This window comes from Oryctolagus cuniculus, chromosome 13, assembly GCF_964237555.1.
Source record: "Oryctolagus cuniculus chromosome 13, mOryCun1.1, whole genome shotgun sequence".
In the NCBI taxonomy this organism is placed as follows: domain Eukaryota; kingdom Metazoa; phylum Chordata; class Mammalia; order Lagomorpha; family Leporidae; genus Oryctolagus; species Oryctolagus cuniculus.
This window is the reverse complement of record NC_091444.1, coordinates 32,128,204-32,148,166: the sequence shown is the minus strand read 5'-3', so window position 1 is coordinate 32,148,166 and position 19,963 is coordinate 32,128,204. Positions and strand designations below refer to the sequence as shown.

The 19,963-nt window shown below is 38.2% G+C and overlaps 1 protein-coding gene across 1 annotated transcript in view; it reads right to left on the bottom strand.

Moving 5' to 3' along the window:
- Window positions 1-292: 292 nt before the first annotated feature.
- Window positions 293-19,963, bottom strand: part of SPATA17 (spermatogenesis associated 17) — a 293,216-nt gene continuing 273,545 nt past the window's right edge. The window contains exons 10-11 of the mRNA XM_002717401.5: window positions 3,973-4,055; window positions 293-571 (exon numbers count right to left, since the gene is read on the bottom strand). Of these exons, the coding sequence (XP_002717447.2) occupies window positions 3,975-4,055 (81 nt within the window). The 3' untranslated portion in view covers window positions 293-571; window positions 3,973-3,974. The remainder of the gene's footprint in view (window positions 572-3,972; window positions 4,056-19,963) is intronic.

The window sequence follows — 19,963 nt, the reverse complement described above, 5'->3', positions numbered from 1 at the left end:
TTATGCCAAAGTACTTCATATGATCCACACTGCAAATCACTCATTCCTACTTACATGTTAGCTCCCCTTACTTTAGGTATCAGACACTGACACTGTCATTTGTGACCAGGGTGATGTGGTCAGAATATAGCCACTTTAGTGGAAATATTTACCGTGATTTTGGTCATGAGGGGCTGTGATGGTGACACATTTTCAGAGGCAAAAGACTCAAGTTTAAGCATTTATTCTAAAAGATAAATCTAGGAGATTTAATATACAACCCCATACAATAATTAATTCATAACCAGGGCTGTAAAATATACTTTATTGGATTGTAGTAAGTATGGTTTAAGTGTATTTCCTATAGGGTCCTAATTTTATTTTTTTTTAGAAGTATACAGGATTTTTTAAAAATGAACAAGAAATGGTTTCAATTTCTTTCTTGACAGATAAGAGATGGAGAGGAAACAGCCTCATGTCATGATTACTCACTGGCCCTAGAGGTACAATCCAGAAATCCAGAGTGGGGTCTTCTATTTCACACTCACTTCACATCTTAACCGTAGTTTTACATTTTGTCTTCTTTCAGTTTCTAAAAACAAATCAGTAGCATAAGAGGAGAAAAGAAAACTCAGTAACAGGAGTTGTCAAATTCTCTGTTTAAATATTTCTCTCTTGGCTTTAGCTGGGCTAGGATCTGGGAGGTGATCGTCCCTGACATGACTCATTTATAGTCCTACTGGGTCCATCCTGTTCTCTGAACTGTTTGTACCACTGTAGATCCTGATGAACAATCCTGAGCACGTCTGCCACCGGATACATGGAGTACTCAGAAAATCTATCTCAGTAATGGAAAAACACAGTAAAACACATTCCTATAGGCAGGTGAGATACTTATAAAATCTTCAGTAAAGGACGACTTGACCAAGAGAAAGATACAGAAGATATTTTTCTCTTTTCTTTGCCAATTTATTATGATTAAACTTAAAAAGGCTTATAAAAACTCACACAATGCCAAGCTGACAAATTTTAATAATTTTTCATGTCAAATAACTTTCAACTCCCAAGAGGAATATACATAATTTAAATGCTTGATTATTACTTCCTCTTCTTATAACTTATTTTTCCTCACACAGTTGCTAAGGTTTTTTTCCCTCTGGATATAGACAATGGGATGTGACCCCTTTCCCAACCCAGGTTCTAATCATATTTCTTTTTCTTTTTCATTTTTATTTCTGTTTGAGTTATTTGTATGCCAAATTTATGGAAAAGGAAAAATGGTACATTGTTTTTCATGTCTAACAAGTAATTTGATTAATATTCATTTTATCTGGCTTCAGAATGAACCACATTCTAGAAGGAAGCCAGCCTGGACCAAAGCCCGTTGTGAAGAAGAATCTGAGAAAATTAAGAAGCACACAATGCATGGAAATTCACTTGATGCCAGACTGAATTGGATACATTTTTCAATTCAGAAAATTATAACCAATGACTTCACCCTTTTTGCTAATTTTTTCCACTCTAATCTTTATAGAGACTCTTTGGCCTGGAAAGATGAATTGAGTTAAAACGTTGGCAAAGTCCTCTGACAGCACATAGCACACTAGCACACTCTGATTTAGACAAAACTGTTTTGGGGAAACTACCAAAGGCTGTAAAAAGTGACCATTTATAGACAAAGTAAAGAAAGTAAAAGGAAGCATAATATTCTAGTCAGGGTAGTATTAAAATATGTGTGCGTGTAAAATTTAATTCTCTCTGAGCAATTTTAGTGGGTAAACCCTTAGCGCATTAATGGTAATGGGTAAGTCCAGGCTCTGTTTATCCTAAATTCAGACTGCTAAAGAAAAGAAAGATTAGTATGGTAAAGGCATCACTATTTCTAATCGGACTGATGGGAAAATGTAGTATTGGGTGTAAGAGGTAATGTCAAATGAATTATAGTGAAGTGATGAACTACCTTGAAGCCGAGGCAATCAAATAGATAGCTCTAAAAATGACTACAGCATCTTTATTCAACAGTTTGGAGCAAGTGTCCTCATCTTGGCCTTCTTTACAAAGAGCAGAAGCACTCTGTATTTGGTGAAATTAAATCTTAATAAGAGAGCCTCAGCTGAGGCTGCTACCCTTCACTTACCAAAATTAAACACTCAATGTTCATTCTCCCATCTAAGAGGAGAAGGTGGTATTTTGATATTATTGTTGATTCACACAGTTTAAAATGCAAGGACAGAGTTAGCAAACACTAGAACGAATTCAGTCACAAATTTGTGTCTTTGCATTGCATACATTTTTAAATTAATAATTGGAAACATTTGTTACTCATTCTTGCCTTACTGTATAAATAATTAAACAAGCAATTATTTTGTCTTCAGAAAAAAGATAATTATCTCTAAATGATTGTGATTAAATAGGATAAAGTCAAGATGTTTTCATAATTGGCAGAGTAAAACAAATACTCCCTACTGGAGTATTTTAATAATTTGTTTTTGTTTGATTACATAAAAAATATCAAAACATGGAATAAAAAGAAGCAACTCCCAAAAAGATATTCACAATCATATCACTCAAATAAGACCACCGTTAACATTTTTCCAATATATAAAAGTATGCATATTAATATATAAACATATGAAAGTGTGCTTTTACACACAGACATATCAATATAAGCATTCATGTATGTATATATATATTATTTAATGAAATCTGAATATACAGATTGCTTTGCATTGAGCTTCCTTTTTTAAAAAATATATTTTAGGCATTTTTTCTTATTAATAGGTAAAGACTTATGTTAACATTTTTAATGCCTGCATTATATGTTTAATCATTTATTTAACTTAGCAAATATTAATGAAAGTTCAAGTTGTTTTCAACATTTCACCTTTACAAATAGGATTAATGTATCTTTAAATTAAAAACTGAAGTCACACCCAAATATATAACACTTTATTTAGACTACTTTACACGGTGGCTCATAAATGCCAGATGAAGGCTCTAATGGGTAATAATACTTTACACACTTTGGAAACAGCATTATCCTTTGGTATTAGATATACATTTTGCTACTGGCTTAGAATATTTCATCGTTCCCTTTGTGTATTCCTTCAAAGGAGTTAAAAGGTGGATAATAGTATCTGCATTTAATATATTAACCTCCAAGTTGAAGCATTCAGAGTTGTAAGTGGAGTGGAGGAAATATTCACACTAAATCTAAGGAACTTAAGTTCCTTGAATCTGTCCTGTGTGCTATTTCCAATGGATGGGTGGTTCTTTGTTTGAGAGGATATCAGGGACATCCTAACCAGCATGATTTCTCATTCCTGCCTCTTGCATTCGAGTACAGTAATCTTTGTTTTCTTTACTCAATACCTCCTTTAAATTTAGTTGAAAAATGCAAGAATGCCTTCTATTATTCTCACTTCAAATATAACTATGTTTCTATTCTAAAACATATTAGATACAGTATTTGTTGAATGCTAATTTTATGATCTTGAATTTTATGAGATTATCTCTATCCTTGTTTATCCTGTAAACTTTGATAACCATAACCAGAGACCCTAGATTCTATTTCTTTGGGAGCCCCTAAAGATGACACATACTTCAAATAATGTGCATGTCTAGCACACTATTTTAAATGATATTGTAAAAATATAGTAGAAAGAAGCATTTTAGCTTTTGGATACCATTAGTATTTTTGATTATATTTTATATAACTATTTGTTGTATTAATTAATTTCAAGATGAATATTACAGATTTTTGTCAGTTTTACTTCTTAATGTATTTTTGAACTATTTTGGAGAAGACAGTGGGAAAATAAAACCCATTATTTTTAGATGTTAGAAACCATTAGATTAGAGTGAAAGCTTAAGCATTCTTATTAGGTATAAATATTATAGTATCATTTTAAAAATTCTTGAAAGGTCAAACTCATTTGACTTTTTATGTTATTTAATATAATTTTTGAAGCACTTCTCAGCAAAAATGCATACCTTTATATAATCTGTCCAGCTTTTGAATATGATTTTCCATATTTTGAGAAGAGATCAAATGATGGTAACACAGTTTGGAAATCCTAGAAGGAAAAAGATCAAAGATTAACAGGAAGATCAAACTGATTTTTTTTTTTGACAGGCAGAGTGGACAGTGAGAGAGAGACAGAGAGAAAGGTCTTTCTTTTGCCATTGGTTCACCCTCCAATGGCTGCCGCGGCCGGCGCGCTGTGGCCGGCGCACCGCGCTAATCCTATGGCAGGAGCCAGGTACTTATCCTGGTTTCCTATGGGGTGCAGGGCCCAAGTACTTGGGCCATCCTCCACTGCACTCCCTGGCCACAGCAGAGGGCTGGCCTGGAAGAGGGGCAACCAGGACAGAATCCGGCACCCCGACCAGACTAGAACCCGGTGTGCCGGCGCCGTAAGGCAGAGGATTAGCCTAGTGAGCCGCGGTGCCGGCCCAAACTGATGTTAAACTGTACTTCAAATGGAATTTACATCATACCCTTAAAACAAAATTTGCAGGTAAGTTTTCTAAGTTTTTTCAATTGAAGACTTAATATATGGAAGCCTTCTTTTTTTTTTTTTTTAACTTTCATTTAATGAATATAATTTCCAAAGTACAGCTTATGGATTACAATGGTTTCCCCCCCCTCCCATAACTTCCCTCCCACCCCCCACTCTCTCTCCCCTTCCATTCACATCAAGATTCATTTTCAATTCTCTTTATATACAGAAGATCAGTTTAGTATATATTAAGTAAAGATTTCATCAGTTTGCACCCACACAGAAACACAGAGTGAAAAATACTGTTTGAGTACTAGTTATAGCATTAAATCACAATGTACAGCACATTAAGGACAGAGATCCTACATTAGGAGTAAGTGCACAGTGACTCCTGTTGTTGACTTAACAAATTGACACTCTTGTTTATGGCATCAGGCATCAGTAATCCCCCTAGGTTCTTGTCATGAGTTGCCAAGGCTATGGAAGCCTTTTGAGTTCACTGACTCTGATCATATTTGGACAAGGTCATAGTCAAAGTGGAAATTGTCTCCTCCCTTCAGAGAAAGGTACCTCCTTCTTTGATGGCCCTGTTCTTTCCACAGGGATCTCACTCGCAGAGATCTTTCATTTAGGTCATTTTTTTTTTCCAGAGTCTTGGCTTTTCATGCCTGAAATACTCTCATGGGCTTTTCAGCCGATCTGAATGCCTTAAGGGCTGATTCTGAGGCCAGAGTGCTGTTTAGGACAGCTGCTATTCTATGAGTCTGCTGTGTATCGTGCTTCCCATGTTGGATAGTTCTCTCCCTTTTTGATTCTATCAGTTAGTATTCGCAGACACTGGTCTTGTTTGTGTGATCCCTTTGACTCTTATACCTATCATTATGATCAATTGTGAACAGAAATTGGTCACTTGGACTAGTGAGATGGCATTGGTACATGCCACCTTGATGAGATTGAATTAGAATCCCCTGGCACGTTTCTAACTCTACCATTTGGGGCAAGTCCGATTGAGCATGTCCCAAATTGTACATCTCCTCCCTCTCTTGTTCCCACTCTTATATTTAACAGGGATCACTTTTCAGTTAAGTTTCAATACTTGAGAATAATTGTGTATAAATTACAGAATTCAACCAATAGTATTAAGTAGAACAAACAGAAAAAAATACTAAAAGGGATAAAGTATTAAGTTGTTCATCAACAGTCAGGGCAAGGGCTGCCCAAGTCATTATTTCTCATAGTGTCCATTTCACTTCAACAGGTTTTCTTTTTGGTGCTCAGTTAGTTGTCACCGATCAGGGAGAACATATGATACTTGTATCTTTGGGACTGGCTTAATTCACTCAGCATGATGTTTTCCAGATTCCTCCATTTTGTTGCAAATGACCGGATTTCATTGTTTTTTACTGCTGTATAGTATTCTATAGAGTACATATCCCATAATTTCTTTATCCTGTCTACTGTTGATGGGCATTTAGGTTGCCTTCTTAAGCCCATAATTTTTAGTAGCTGTGGGTATTATCTGCATACAACCCTGATTCATGCATAAACCACACATAGCTACCCGGTCTTCAAGAAGCTCACAATCTATTAATTTTTTTTAACCTTAGCATGTTACCATAGTTGTCACCACTTTGTTTTGTGAAAAAAAATTTGTTGAATGCACATATGAAAAGGGAAAGGTGATATATATACCCAAATAACTCTAATAGAGAGCAAACTGTCAGGTATCACAGAACTGACTCAAATTGATGTTAAACAAGCTCTAAAGGTAAAGAGGAGAAATAATTTTTGATTGGTTAACTACAGAAACAGCATTTAGTTGAGGATAGAAATAAATGTTTTCCATGTTTGTTAAAAAGGTAAAATCACTGAAAATTTATGCTATTAAAATCAACAACAGTGCATATGCAATAAGCTATATATAAAAGTATAGATTTCTTCTTGGAAAAGAGGCCTTTTCCTTATTAGAGGTAATTTTGACTGAATTTTTCTTTTCTTTTCTTATGAACACCCAGGAGATTAAGGAACTCTACCCTGGCCCCATAGCTTTTGATACCTCCATACATCACAGCCACACAAAAAGTTAGCATTTTGGCAGGCACTGTGGCACAGTAGGTGCTGGCTTCACATATGGGGGCTAGTTCTAGTCCTGGCTGCTCCTCTTCAAATAGAGCTCTCTGCTGTCGCCTGGGAAAGCAGTAGAAGATGGCCCAAGTGCTTGGGCCCCTGCACCCGCGTGGGAGACCTGGACGAAGCTCTTGGCTCCTGGCTTCAGATCGGTGCAGCTCCATCCATTGCGGCCATTTGGGAAGTGAACTAGTAGATGGAAGACCTATCTCTCTGTCTCTCCCTCTCACTGTCTGTAACTCTACATTTCAAATAAATAAATCAAATCTTTTTAAATAAATGTCAACGTGTCAGAGATCATGCGGGCATGTGGGTGCCTCTGTGACGAGGAATCGGCATCTGAACTCTAATACAACAGAGGCCCTCCCCCGAAATATCTGCTTCAATAATTAATGCATTTTTATGCCCCAGGGAAAAGCTCTGCATCTGTTGCACTGTCTGTCATGTCCAACTGACATGAAGCATGGGTGTGACAGACACTGTTTAAGTGCAATGAAAATCTGAGCAGCAAAAATGCTTAGACAAAAGACAAATTAATTCATATGAATAAAGCCTTCTTCTTGAATAGCATGAATACAGTTGAATTTTTTTTAATTTTTAAAAATCTATCTGAGAGGCAGAGATATAAGACAGACCAGAGAGCTCCTTGCCATTTATTCACTCCCCAAGTGCCTGTAATAGCAAGGATTGGGATGGGACCAGAGTCAGGAGCCAGCAACAAATTTAGGTCCTCTACATGAGTGGAAGAAGCCCAGTTATTCCATCCATTACCATTGCCTCCTAGGCCCTCCCTGCATTTGCATGACTGGAGTCAGGAGCTAGAGCTGGGAATCCAACTCAGGAAACTCTGATTTGGGATGTGAGTGTTTTAGCCACGAAGCTGAATATCTGTTCCTCCAGTGTTTTATGTAATATAGTGTTTTCCTCTGGTGCTGAGCATCCAAATTCTTACTTTCTCTTTTTTCTGAATTCTAATTCTGGAGAAATCAGCATAGTATTTGCAATAATTACAACTATTGAGCAATAGTTAATAGTTCATATTACAGAAATATTGAGCAATAGTTAATAATTCATATTACTATTTTTTTTTTGCCAGGCAGTTAGACAGTGAGAGAGAGTCACAGGGAGTTATAGACAGTGAGAGAGACAGAGAGAAAGGTCTTCCTTTCATTGGTTCACTCCCTTAATGGCCGCTACGGCCGGTGCTGCGCAGACCTAGCCAGGAGCTGGGTACTTCCTCCCGGTCTCCCATGTGGGTGCAGGGGCCCAAGCACTTGGACCATCCTCCACTGCCCTCCCGGGCCACAGCAGAGAGCTAGACTGGAAGAGGAGCAACCGGGACTAGTACCCGGTGCCCCAACTGGGACTAGAACCCGGGGTGCTGATGCCGCAGGTGGAGGATTAGCCAAGTGAGCCATGGTGCCAGCCCATATTACTATTTTTAAAAAAAACATTATTTTTTTTTGTCTGTTCTACTTAATATGACTGGTTTAATTCTGTAATTAATACACAGTTATTCTTAAGTGTTAAAAATTAACGGAAATGTGACCCCTGTTAAACATAAGAGTGGGAATAAGAGAGGGAAGAGATGTATAATTTGGGACATGCTCAATCGGACTTGCCCCAAATGGTAGAGTTAGAAACATACCAGGGGATTCCAATTCAATCCCATCAAGGTGGCATGTGCCAATGCCATCTCAGTATTCCAAGTGATCAATTTCAGTTCACAATTGATCATAATGAAAGGACTAAGAGTCGAAGGGAGCACATAAACATGTCTACTACCTGCTAACACTAACCGATAGAATAAATAAAGGGGAGAGTGATCCAACATGGGAAGCGAGATACTCAGCAGACTCATAGAATGGTGGATGTCCTAAATAGCACTCTGGCCTCAGAATCAGCCCTAAAGGCATTCGGATCTGGCTGAAAAGCCCATGAGAGTATTTCAGGCATGGAAAGCCAAGACACTCTGGCAAAAGATCTCTGTGAGTGAGATCCCTGTGGAAAGAACAGGTCTTCAAAGAAGGAGTTACCTTTCTCTGAAGGGAGGAGAGAACCTCCACTTTGACTATGACCTTGTCTAAACAAGATAAGAATCGGAGAACTCAGAGGGCTTCCATAGCCTTGGAAACTCATGACTGGAGCATAGGGAGATTACTGATGCAATAGACAGGAGTGTCAATTGGTAAAGTCAACAAAAGGAGTCACTGTGCACTTACTCCTCATGTAGGATCTCTGTCCTTAATGTGTTGTGCATTGAGATTTAATGCTATAACGAGTACTCAAACAATATATTTCACTTTGTGTTTCTATGGGGGTGCAAACTGTTGAAATCTTAATGCATACTAAACTGATCCTCTGTGAAAAAAAAAAAAAAAGAAATTATCAACTCCCAACTTGACTCTCACTGGGATTAAACATGACAATAGGTCTGATTTGATTTCATCTTCATTTAAAAAAAATCATCTATTATTTTTCACTTTATGTTTCTGTGTGGGAGCAAACTGTTGAAATCCTTACTTAATGTATACTAAGCTGATCTTCTGTATATTAAGATAATCGAAAATGAATCTTGATGTGAATGGAAGGGGAGAGGGAGTGGGAAAGGGGAGGGTTGTGGGTGGGAGGGACGGTATGGGGGGGAAGCCATTGTAATCCATAAATTGTACTTTGGAAATTTATATTCATTAAATAAAAGTTAAAAAATCATTATTTATTTATTTGAAAGGCAGGGTAACACACACAGAGAGAGGGACAAACAGAGAGAGAGAGAGAGATCGTCCATCTACTGGTTCATTCCCCAAATGGCTGCAATGGTCAAAGAGCCCAAGGACTTGGGTCATCTTTTTCTGCTTTCCCAGGCACACCAACAGGGAGCTGGAACTGAACGTAAGTTGAGATGACCGTAGGGGATACCAGCACCATAGGCAGGACCCACTATGCTACAATGCCACAAAGCCAGTACCTCTTATTAATTTTTTTAAAGATTTATTTATTTATTGAAAGGCAGAGTTAAAGAGAGGCAGAGGCAGAGAGAGAGAGAGAGAGAGAGAGAGATCTTCCATCTGCTGGTTCACTCCCTAAATGGCCACAACAGTCAGAGCTGGGCTGATCTGAAGCCAGGAGCCAGGAGCTTCTGTGGGTCTCCCACGTGTTAGGGGCTTAAGGTCTTAGGCCATCTTCTACTGCTTTCCCAGGCCGTAGTAGAGAGCTGGATCAGAAGTGGAACAGCCGGGATTTGAACCAGTGCCCATATGGAATGCCAGCACTGCAAACAGTGGCTTTACCTACTATGCCACAGTGTCGGCCCCTCTTATTACTCTTACAATTGAGTCTAGGCATATTGTGAACCATGACAAGGAGTTCTTATGTTGGCAACTTGATGAAAATTGAAATCTAGGACTGTGAATAGCCTTATTTTTATTATGTAACAATATTTTATTTTTTTACAAATGGACCTGTAGTGCAGGAAGACTTAGAAAAAGATTTTCAGAGAAGGAAAATGATACATGTTAGAAATTAAACTCTATATAAAGAAATGAAGAGTTATAAAGAGAGAAAAAAGAAAAGGTAAATTTTCTTGTTCTTAATTGACCTAACAGTTCAACATACTAGTGACAACAATGTAGGTGATTAAACCTTGTGGATAAGAGAAATGGATGACAGCAATGTTAGAAAGGATAGGAGGAGCTGGCGCCGCGGCTCAATAGGCTAATCCTCTGCCTTGCAGTGCCGGCACACCAGGTTCTAGTCCTGGTGGGGGCACCAGATTCTGTCCCGGTTGCCCCTCTTCCAGGCCAGCTCTCTGCTGTGGCCCGGGAGTGCAGTGGAGGATGCCCAAGTCCTTGGGCCCTGCACCCCATGGGAGACCAGGAGAAGCACCTGGCTCCTGCCTTCGGATAGGCGCGGTGCGCTGGCCACAGCACACTGGCCGTGGCGGCCATTGGAGGGTGAACCAACAGCAAAAGGAAGACCTTTCTCTCTCTCTCTCTCACTGTCCACTCTGTCTGTTAAAAAAAAAAAGAAGAAAAAAGAAAGGATAGGAGAGGGCCAGCACTGGAGGGTGAACCAACGGCAAAAGGAAGACCTTTCTCTCTCTCTCTCTCTCTCTCTCTCACTGTCCACTCTGCCTGTTAAAAAAAAAAAGAAGAAGAAAAAAGAAAGGATAGGAGAGGGCCAGCATTGTGGCACAGTGGGGTAGGCCTCCACCAGTGATGTCAGCATCCCATGTGGGCACTGATTCATGTCCTGGCTGCTCCACGACCCATCCAGTTCCTAGCTAATGCTCTGGGAAAAGCAATGGAATATGGCCCAAGTGCTTGGGCCCCTGCCACATATGTGGGAGACCCAGATGAAGCTTCTGGCTCTTGGCTCCTGGCTTTGGCCTAGCCCAGCACTGACCATGCCATCTGGGGAATGAACCAGATAACAGAAGATGGATCTCTCTCTCTTTTTGTCTCTCCCTTTTTTTTTTTGTAACTCTGCCTTTCAAAATAAACACTTAAATCTTAAAAAATAAAAAAGAAGGAATGGGAGGAAGGCATTTCAGATAATCTAAGTTATGTGCACTACTCATGAAGTAGCACAGAGTTATTTAAAAGTGAATTTGAATTGGCAAATATGTACTCCGAACTCTAGAACAACCACTTAAAAAACTATAAATAAGGATTATAATTGATATGCTAAGAGTAGAGACAGCAGAATCATAAAATGCTTAAAACCGAAGAAGCCTGAAAGGATGGAAAGCAAAAATAAGACAAAAGAATAATGATGAATAAGGGAAAACAGTAACAAATATGGTAGATATATAACCAACTATATAATAATCACTTTGTGAAAGGTTTTAAAGCATCAATAAACGACAAAGCATAAAAAACACACAAGATCTAGCTATATGCTTTCCATCAGCATATTGGAAATATAGGGATGGATAACAATTTTCTATGCTAACACAGATCAAAAGAAAGCTAAAATTGTTAATGTCAGACAAAACAGACTTCAAAATGAGAAAAATCAACCATAATAAAGAAGGGCAATTCATAAAATAGTCGTGTCTAATAAAATGTAACAATTTCTAAAGTGTATTTGCCTAATAAAATGGTTTAAAAATACATGAGACGAAAATAGATGGAACTGCTAGATGAAATAGATGAATTCTTATTGTTCTTGGAGATTACGACACTTCTTTATCAGTAGATGACAGATCCAGCAGGCAGTAAATAAGGTTACAATTGACCTGAAAAATACTATCAATCAACTGGATATAATTGATAAGTAAAGAATACTTTATCCAATAATAGCAGCATTCCCAAGCTCACATGGAACATTCCCTAAGATAGACCACATCATGGGCCAAAAAATGCATCTTAACTCATTTTAAAAAATAGAAATCATGCAAAGTATGTTCTCATAACACAACAGATTTAAATAAAAAAATCAATAATAGAACCATAGCTGAAGACATTCCAAATATCTGAGTATAAAAAATACACTTCTACGTAACACATAGGTCAAAGACAAAGTTTCAAGAGAGAAAATATTTCAAAATAAATGAAAATACAATCTTTAAAAATTGTGGGATGCAGCAAAAGCAGTGAGTAGAGGGAAATGTATAGCATTGAATGCATAAAGTAGGAAACGAAGAAAACCAACAAAATCAAAATCTGGTTCCTTGAAAATATTAGTAAAATAGATAAACTTCTAAGGAAAAAGAGAGAAGATATAATTACTAATATCAAAACTGAATGATAATCATACTTCTCTGATCCAATTAACATTAAAAGGATAACGAAGAAATATTATGAGGAACTCTAGGACTACAAATTTGATAACTTAGGTGAAATGGTCCAATTCCTCAGAAGACAGAATATAACAAAACTCACATAAGGAAAAATGTATAATCTGAACAGGCCTGTATCTATTTTAAAAACAACCAAAAATTAATAACCTTCTAATACAGGTCAAGATGGTATCATTGGTGAATTCTACTGAAAGGGGGAAATGATACCAGTTCTCTATAATATGTTCCAGGAAATGGAAGCAAAAGAAATATTTCCCAATTTATTCTGTTTTATCATCTGTAACAGGGGGCTATCTTCTATGCAGTGTTTTCATAATAATTAAATTGGATAAAACATGGGCACACTTAGCAATAGTATTTTCTTCCACTATTCTTTCAATGATAGAAGTCAGTTCATATTCTATTTACCATGTTCTTTCAAAAATCAGGTTAAATAAATTCCATTTAAACCTACAGAAGACTAATTTGGAACAATAATATAGTAAAAGAGGACTTTGATCATATACTCCATCAGTGGAATTTTTTTTAAGATTTTTTTTTATTCTTCTAGGTCTCCCACATGGGTGGCAGGGGCTGATCACTTGGGACATCTTCTGCTGTACTTCCCAGGTCATTAGTGGGGAGCTGGATTGGAAGGGGAGCAGCTGGACATGCACCAGCGCTCACCGGTGGTGATTTTACCTGCTATTCCACGATACTGGCCCCTTATCAGTAGAACTATTTTGAGCAAGCACCCTAAATATGTGTAATGTTGTGGTATGATAATGCAAAGATACATACACACACACACACACACACACACACAGAAATGAGATAAAAATATCAGTAGCAGCTCCATTGTTTTCTTCCTTTAATCCCATGGATCTATTGTGTGCTTAATATTGGAATCCTCTGATCTAATAAAGCAACAATTAATTCTGAGTAATATTTTTATCTGTGCAGTGAACTAGCATTTGAGCATCTACACCGTGTCAGGCACTAGCCTGGCTTCCAACCTGTGGTAATCAACACCTAGTCTGGTTTAGTGTTAGACACTGGTATTCAGTTGGGCAGATAAACAAAGATTGACTCAAATACCTACCTTCTATATCCTCTAAATAAAACATTTCAGAAACTCCTTATCACTTTTATTTATTTCATTTTATTTTATTTTTTTATTTTTTGACAGATAGAGTTAGACAGTGAGAGACATTAGAGAGAAAGGTCTTCCTTCCCTTGGTTTACCCCCCAAATGGCCGCTACGGCCGCTACGGCCGGAGCTACTCTGATACAAAGCCAGGAGCCAGGTGCTTCTTCCTGGTCTCCCAGGGGGGTACAGGGGCCCAAGCACTTGGGCCATCCTCCATTGCCCTCCCAGGCCGCAGCAGAGAGCTGGACTGGAACAGGAGCAACCGGGACTAGAACCTGGTGCCCATATGGGATGCCAGCGCCACAGGCGGAGGATTAGCCAAGTGAGCCACGGCGCCGGCCCATCACTTTTATTTTTAAACATAATCCTGAAATCTCATTTAGCATCCATTGTTAATATTAGCTCTTGTACAAGAAGAAGTGAATATGCCATTAGGACAACTTTGGTTTTGGGAATAATGTGGTGCTGATAATCATTAAATCATTAAAATTTGCCTCTGATAAAATAAAACAGATCATCCTGCCACAGAAAGCCATTTATGAGCTCAAGACTATCACCTTGCACGTCACTTGTGCAGTGTCACTTTCTAAATGGGGGGTGGGGGAATTGCTTTTCTGAAAAATAACCTCATCAAGCAAAAACACTGGGGATGGTAATTCTAAATCCTGCCACAGCTCTTGCTTGCCAGAGCAGACAGCTTTTGCTATTAGGATGCCCAGCCAAACACAAATAATCCACTGCCAAAATGAGCTCCTTGGGACAATTTAGGAGTCTCTGGAAGTGAATGGCTCTTTGAGCTGGAATGAAGCCCAGGTCCATTTTCAAACCCAAGTCAAAATGACAAAGAGCAAATTTCCTGGGCCACTCACCCCCTAAGTGTAAGATTACTTTAGGTTGGCAGCTGCACTGTTTATCTAGTTATTTAAAGCTTTTCACCAGATATTCACAGCTGAGTACCTAACCAGCTTCAATGTTAGTAAGCAGGACAGTGGTAATATACCATCAGAGACAGAAATCTCTGGGATAAGTGGAACAAGGTAGAAATCAAAGGTTATGCATACAATGTTCAAGTTAAAGTATTTTTGGTTATTAAGCTTGAACATATTGCAAACTTTTTTTTCTTGGAGTTTAAGAATAAAAAGAGGTGATGAAACTTTTGGCTGAATATCAAACACTATTTTCATACAAAATACCTTCTGCCCCCGGCCCCACCATGTTGAGGTGCAGTGTCTTAACAAGCCTCTGTTTACTATACCATGAGCTGTAGTACTGGCTTCTCTGCTTGTGATCCAACTTCCTGCTGATATACATGGGAAAGGAGCAGAACACGGCCTGAGTATGTGGGACCCTGCCACCCCTGGGAGACACAGATGGAATTCCTGGCTCCTAGCTCAAACCAGCGGCTGAAAGACCAATCTCTCTCTATCTCTCTCTCTTTCTCTGTTGCTCTTTCATGTAAATAAATAATAAATCTTAAACAAAAAGACCAAAATATTTTTGGAATAGGACCTCAACTAAGTTAGCCTCACATTTGGAATTTTCCATACTCTTCAAATGAGGGCTCATGGGCAAGTTTAAAAGATCACCTGTCATTATTCCTGAAAGATCAAACTTTACTTTCATTACATAGAAACTCTGTGATGATGTGAACATCTATGCTTTGAAAAAATGAATATATAGACAACTATTAGAGCTTTAGGAGTTATCCCCTTCTTTCTGCTCACTTTGAATTTTCAGGAAAATATCCTTTGGTATTTTCTACTTTTTTTTTTAAATCCAGAGATTTAGGACTTATCATGTATTCTTTCAAAGAAACCATTTTAAACACTCCCAATGAAACAAACTGTAGCTGAGAGGAGTTGATCATGTATTATCAATCTAAATCTAAAAAGGAAGAATATTATCTTATACTCAAAGTTTTATTAATGATTGTAAGCTTGAAAACCTTCTGTGTCTTCCACTTAAAGGTAGTACTGCCTTGGAGTCAAGATAAATGGGTTTCAAATCCAGCTTTATTTATTTATAAAGACTAATTTTATTTATTTGAAAGGCAGAGTTACAAAGACAGAGAGAGAGAGAGAGAGAGAGAGAGAGAGAGAGATCTTTATCTTCTGGTTTACTCCCAGATGACTGCAACAGCCATGGCTATGCCAGGCCGAAGCCAGGAGCCAGGAGCCAGGAGCTTCATTTGGGTCTACCCCATGGGTGCGGGGGCCCAAGCACTTGGGCCATCTTCTGATGCTTTCTCATGTGCTTTAGCAGGAAACTGGATTGGAAGTAGAGCAACTGGGACTCAAATCTGTACCCATATGGGATGCCTGCACTGCTGTCAGTGGCTTAATCCAATATACCACAATGCTGGCCCCTAATTTTTTTAAAATTGTATTTATTTCAGAGGCAGAGAAAGAGAGATATCTTATCCATTGGTTCACTCCTGAAGTTCCCACAACAGCCGTGGGGTAGGCCAGGGCTGGGAACTCAGTCCAGATCTGCTATCCGGGCAGCAGAACCCAATTTCCTACCAGGGGTGGGCAACCTCGTATAAGACCTGTGAAATCATTTGGTTTGTCCCTGCCAAAGCAACTGCAGGTGAGATTCAAATTATCAATAAATCTATGGCAGGCTAATTTGTTTAGTTGATATTTTTGATGGCCTGCAAATGACGTTATAAATATCCAACAGTCCTTGACAGAAAAACATTCCCTCAACCCTGAAACTATCACCACTGCCTTGCAGGATGTGCATTAGCAGGAAGCTAGAGTCAGGAGGAGGAAGAGCTTGGTAGCGGACCCTGGCACTCTTGACTTGGGATGCAGCATCTTAACTGCTAGGCCAAACAAGACTTTATCCTTAAGAGCTTTGTGATTTTGCTTACATTATCTAACCCCTGCAATGTTTGTTTCCTGTCAAAGATCTCTGTGAGTGAGCTCCCTGTGGAAAGAATGGGGCCATTAAAGAAGGAGGTACCTTTCTCTGAAGGGAGGAGACAATTTCCACTTTGACTATGACCTTGTCCAAATATGATCAGAGTCAGTGAACTCAAAAGGCTTCCATAGCCTTGGCAGCTCATGACAAGAGCCTAGGGGGATTACTGATGCCTGATGCCATAAACAAGAGTGTCAATTTGTTAAGTCAACAACAGGAGTCACTGTGCACTTACTCCTAATGTAGGATCTCTGTCCTTAATGTGCTGTACATTGTGATTTAATGCTATAACTAGTACTCAAACAGTATTTTTCACTTTGTGTTTCTGTGTGGGTGCAAACTGTTGAAATCTTTACTTAATATATGCTAAACTGATCTTCTGTATATAAAGAGAATTGAAAATGAATCTTGATGTGAATGGAAGGGGAAAGGGAGCGGGAAAGGGGAGCGTTGCGGGTGGGAGGGAAGTTGTGGGGGGGGGAGCCATTGTAATCCATAAGCTGTACTTTGGAAATTTATATTCATTAAATAAAAGTTAAAAAAAAAAAAAAGTAATGTCAAAACTCACTAAGCCACCCTAACAAGACCTATCCATTTGCTCTGAGATGTTTTTAGGGGGCAAAATATTCCAAATGACTTTGGCATCTGCAGTGTAGAATATAGACCAGCATTGATTTTTCTCTGGAAGCTACAAGACAGGGGCACCATGGCCTTGTATATGAAAAAAGTACTGTTAATTTCACTTCTTTCAACAAGCACTTTCAAGTCCTAATGCCATCACACAGGTGCATTGGCTCTGTCATGGTCCCTGAAAAAGAAGAGTGCCATAGTTCAGCCAGTGAATGGGACCTAGCCCATAATTTCTAATCTCTAGTGGTGTATTTATATTCCTGAAGCAGCACTGCCCAAGAGAGACACCTGGAGAAATAAAAAGGACTGTTAATAATGATTACTTATTTCTTTCATTGATGCTACAAATGGTGTCTAATGTCAAAAAGTAATTAGCCAAAAAAAAGAGATTATGTATAAACAATGTATAAACAACATTTGGTCTATTGTCTGGGCAAGTGGCAGCTGAAATTTTTTGTTTGTTTCTTTTTTTTTTTTTTTTATATAGTAGTAACTGAACTTTATCAAGGTTATGTGTTCCTTTCGAGACCATGGGCTCTGTTAAAAAAAAAAGTGATCTTTTACAAGAAAAGTATTAACAACATGCATTTTTCTTCCACTTGCTTTTTTGAAATTGTTCATGCCTAAGTTTTTGTGATGGGATTTACTGTTTGTTGGTTAGTGTTAGCTGGAGGGGAGGCCTGTGTACAACATGCCTTGTTCATTTTCTAATTACCTCCTGAAAAGGCAAACATCCCCCAAAACAATAAGCTGGCTAATTTAAAAAGGCAAAGCTGACAAAAATGAAGGGCAATTTTCTATTTATTTTAATGGCTTTTAAAACACAAATCTTACCCTTGGAATCAACCAGTCATTAGATCTTAAAATAAAAAGCAATATTGTCTTGCCTTCATAAAAGCTAGTTTATCTCCTTCTGTATACCATTTTCATCAAACACTGTTTCTACTTGTTGGTTTACTCTTTTACTGTGAGAATGTGTATGATAATGTGTGGTATAAAAATCAAGAAATTAGTCTCACAGCAGGGAGTCTGCTAACAGCACCATTTTAATCTTATCCTTCAAGCAGCGGCAGAAAACATATTAATTGCCATTTAATTTATGCAACAAATATTTCATTTTAATTATGCTTAATTTTTGCCAAGTTATAAAAATGTCAATAGTTCTGACAGTTTTTTTTCTTAAAAGATTTTTTTAAATGAAAGAATTAAAATCAAGTGCCATTTCTGAAAGAAATTATGAAAGATTTCTAATTACTGCTTATGTTTTTGAAAAGTTGCTAATCTAGTAGTCCCCAAATACCATCTGGGAACATGTGAACTTGAAGCTTTATTACTCAATATGTATAATTCTTAATAATGTACATGCTTCATTACTATCATGGGATTTCACAGGAAGGCTTTTTTTTTTTAATTATAGGATATATCAGTAACTGTCATTGAATGGTGAATTTTCTCTCTAGAAATGCTTTCATTTTTCATTATTTCTTCTCAGGGAAACTAAGACAAAAATAAGTGGAACTGATTGCCGCTGAGACAGCAATTTGAAGAAAGGAATATTTACCATTAAACAAAGTAGAAAGAAAAATGTCAAACCACCAAAGCTGAACAGTACTAATTATATTCAGCAAATATTTATGAAATTTTAGTTGGTGAAAATCATGCCAAACATTAAGTCTCAAGTAAAAATTCTACTTCCTCTAGGAAATCTTTCTCTCTTCAGATGTGATGAAGACTTCCGTGCCTTGAGTATCCATAGCGAATTCTGATACTTTCTCAGGCCTTTTACACACTTTGCATCATAGTAATTTCCTCACAAATTTCATCTCATCTACTAGATGGCAAGGTTCCTGGGGGTAGGATCCAAAGTTTCTGTGTTTATATCTGGTGTGTCAGTCTGTTGTTTTTTTTTTTTTTTTTATAAAACTGAATACCACAGACTGTATAATTTATGAAGAATAGGCATTTATTATGCTCATTCATCTGGAAGCTGGGAAGAGTATAGTGTCACCAGCTGATGGGCACCTGGTGAGGGCCTTCTGGCTGCCATAGAACATGGTGGAAGGTATTATGTAGTGAGACAGAGCAAGTATGCTGCCTCAGGTCCCTCTTCCCCTTCCGATAAAGCCACTAATGCTATCATGGGGGCCATATCCTAAAGACCCCATAAAATCCTAATTACCACTCAAAGGTCCTACCACCAAATATCATTAACATAGGAATTAGGGGATTATATTGTCAACACATGAACTTTTGGAGGACATACTCAGACCATACATCCTCCATCTACCACATTCAAATATATGTGAAAATGAAAACTTAGAGGCATGATAAAATCTTCTCTGTGTTATGATTTTGAAAATAACATTATTGAGGTATGTGTATGTGTCTGTGTGTGGGTCCAGTGGGTTAAACTACTGCTTGGGATGTCTGCATCCTGTATCAGAGTGCTGGTTTGAGTCCTGGCTACTCCACTTCCAATCCAACTTCTTGCCAAGGTGCCTGGGAAGTAGAAGATGGCAGAGTTGGGGGGGGGGGGCTTACTGCTCTAGTCTAGGAGAAGATAGTTTTAAAAAAAGTGGAGAGAGTGAAGTCTCAGGGGACAGTTGGGGAGAAAACAGCAGAGGAAACTAAGCAATTAGAGGGACACAGTGGACCTACAAGAAGGGTGTGGATGCCCACAACTCAAGACTCTAGCAGCCAAGAGCCTACACACCAGTTCTGGAAAGTGAAGTGAGACCAGACTGCAGCAGCCCAAGCTGCTGGTGATAAATTGCAGGAAGAGCCTAAAGGAAAACTGGCTTGGAGCCCCGTGGGGAAAGTATACCTACTAAACTAAAGAAGAAAGAAAAAAAGGAGGGGCATTTATCT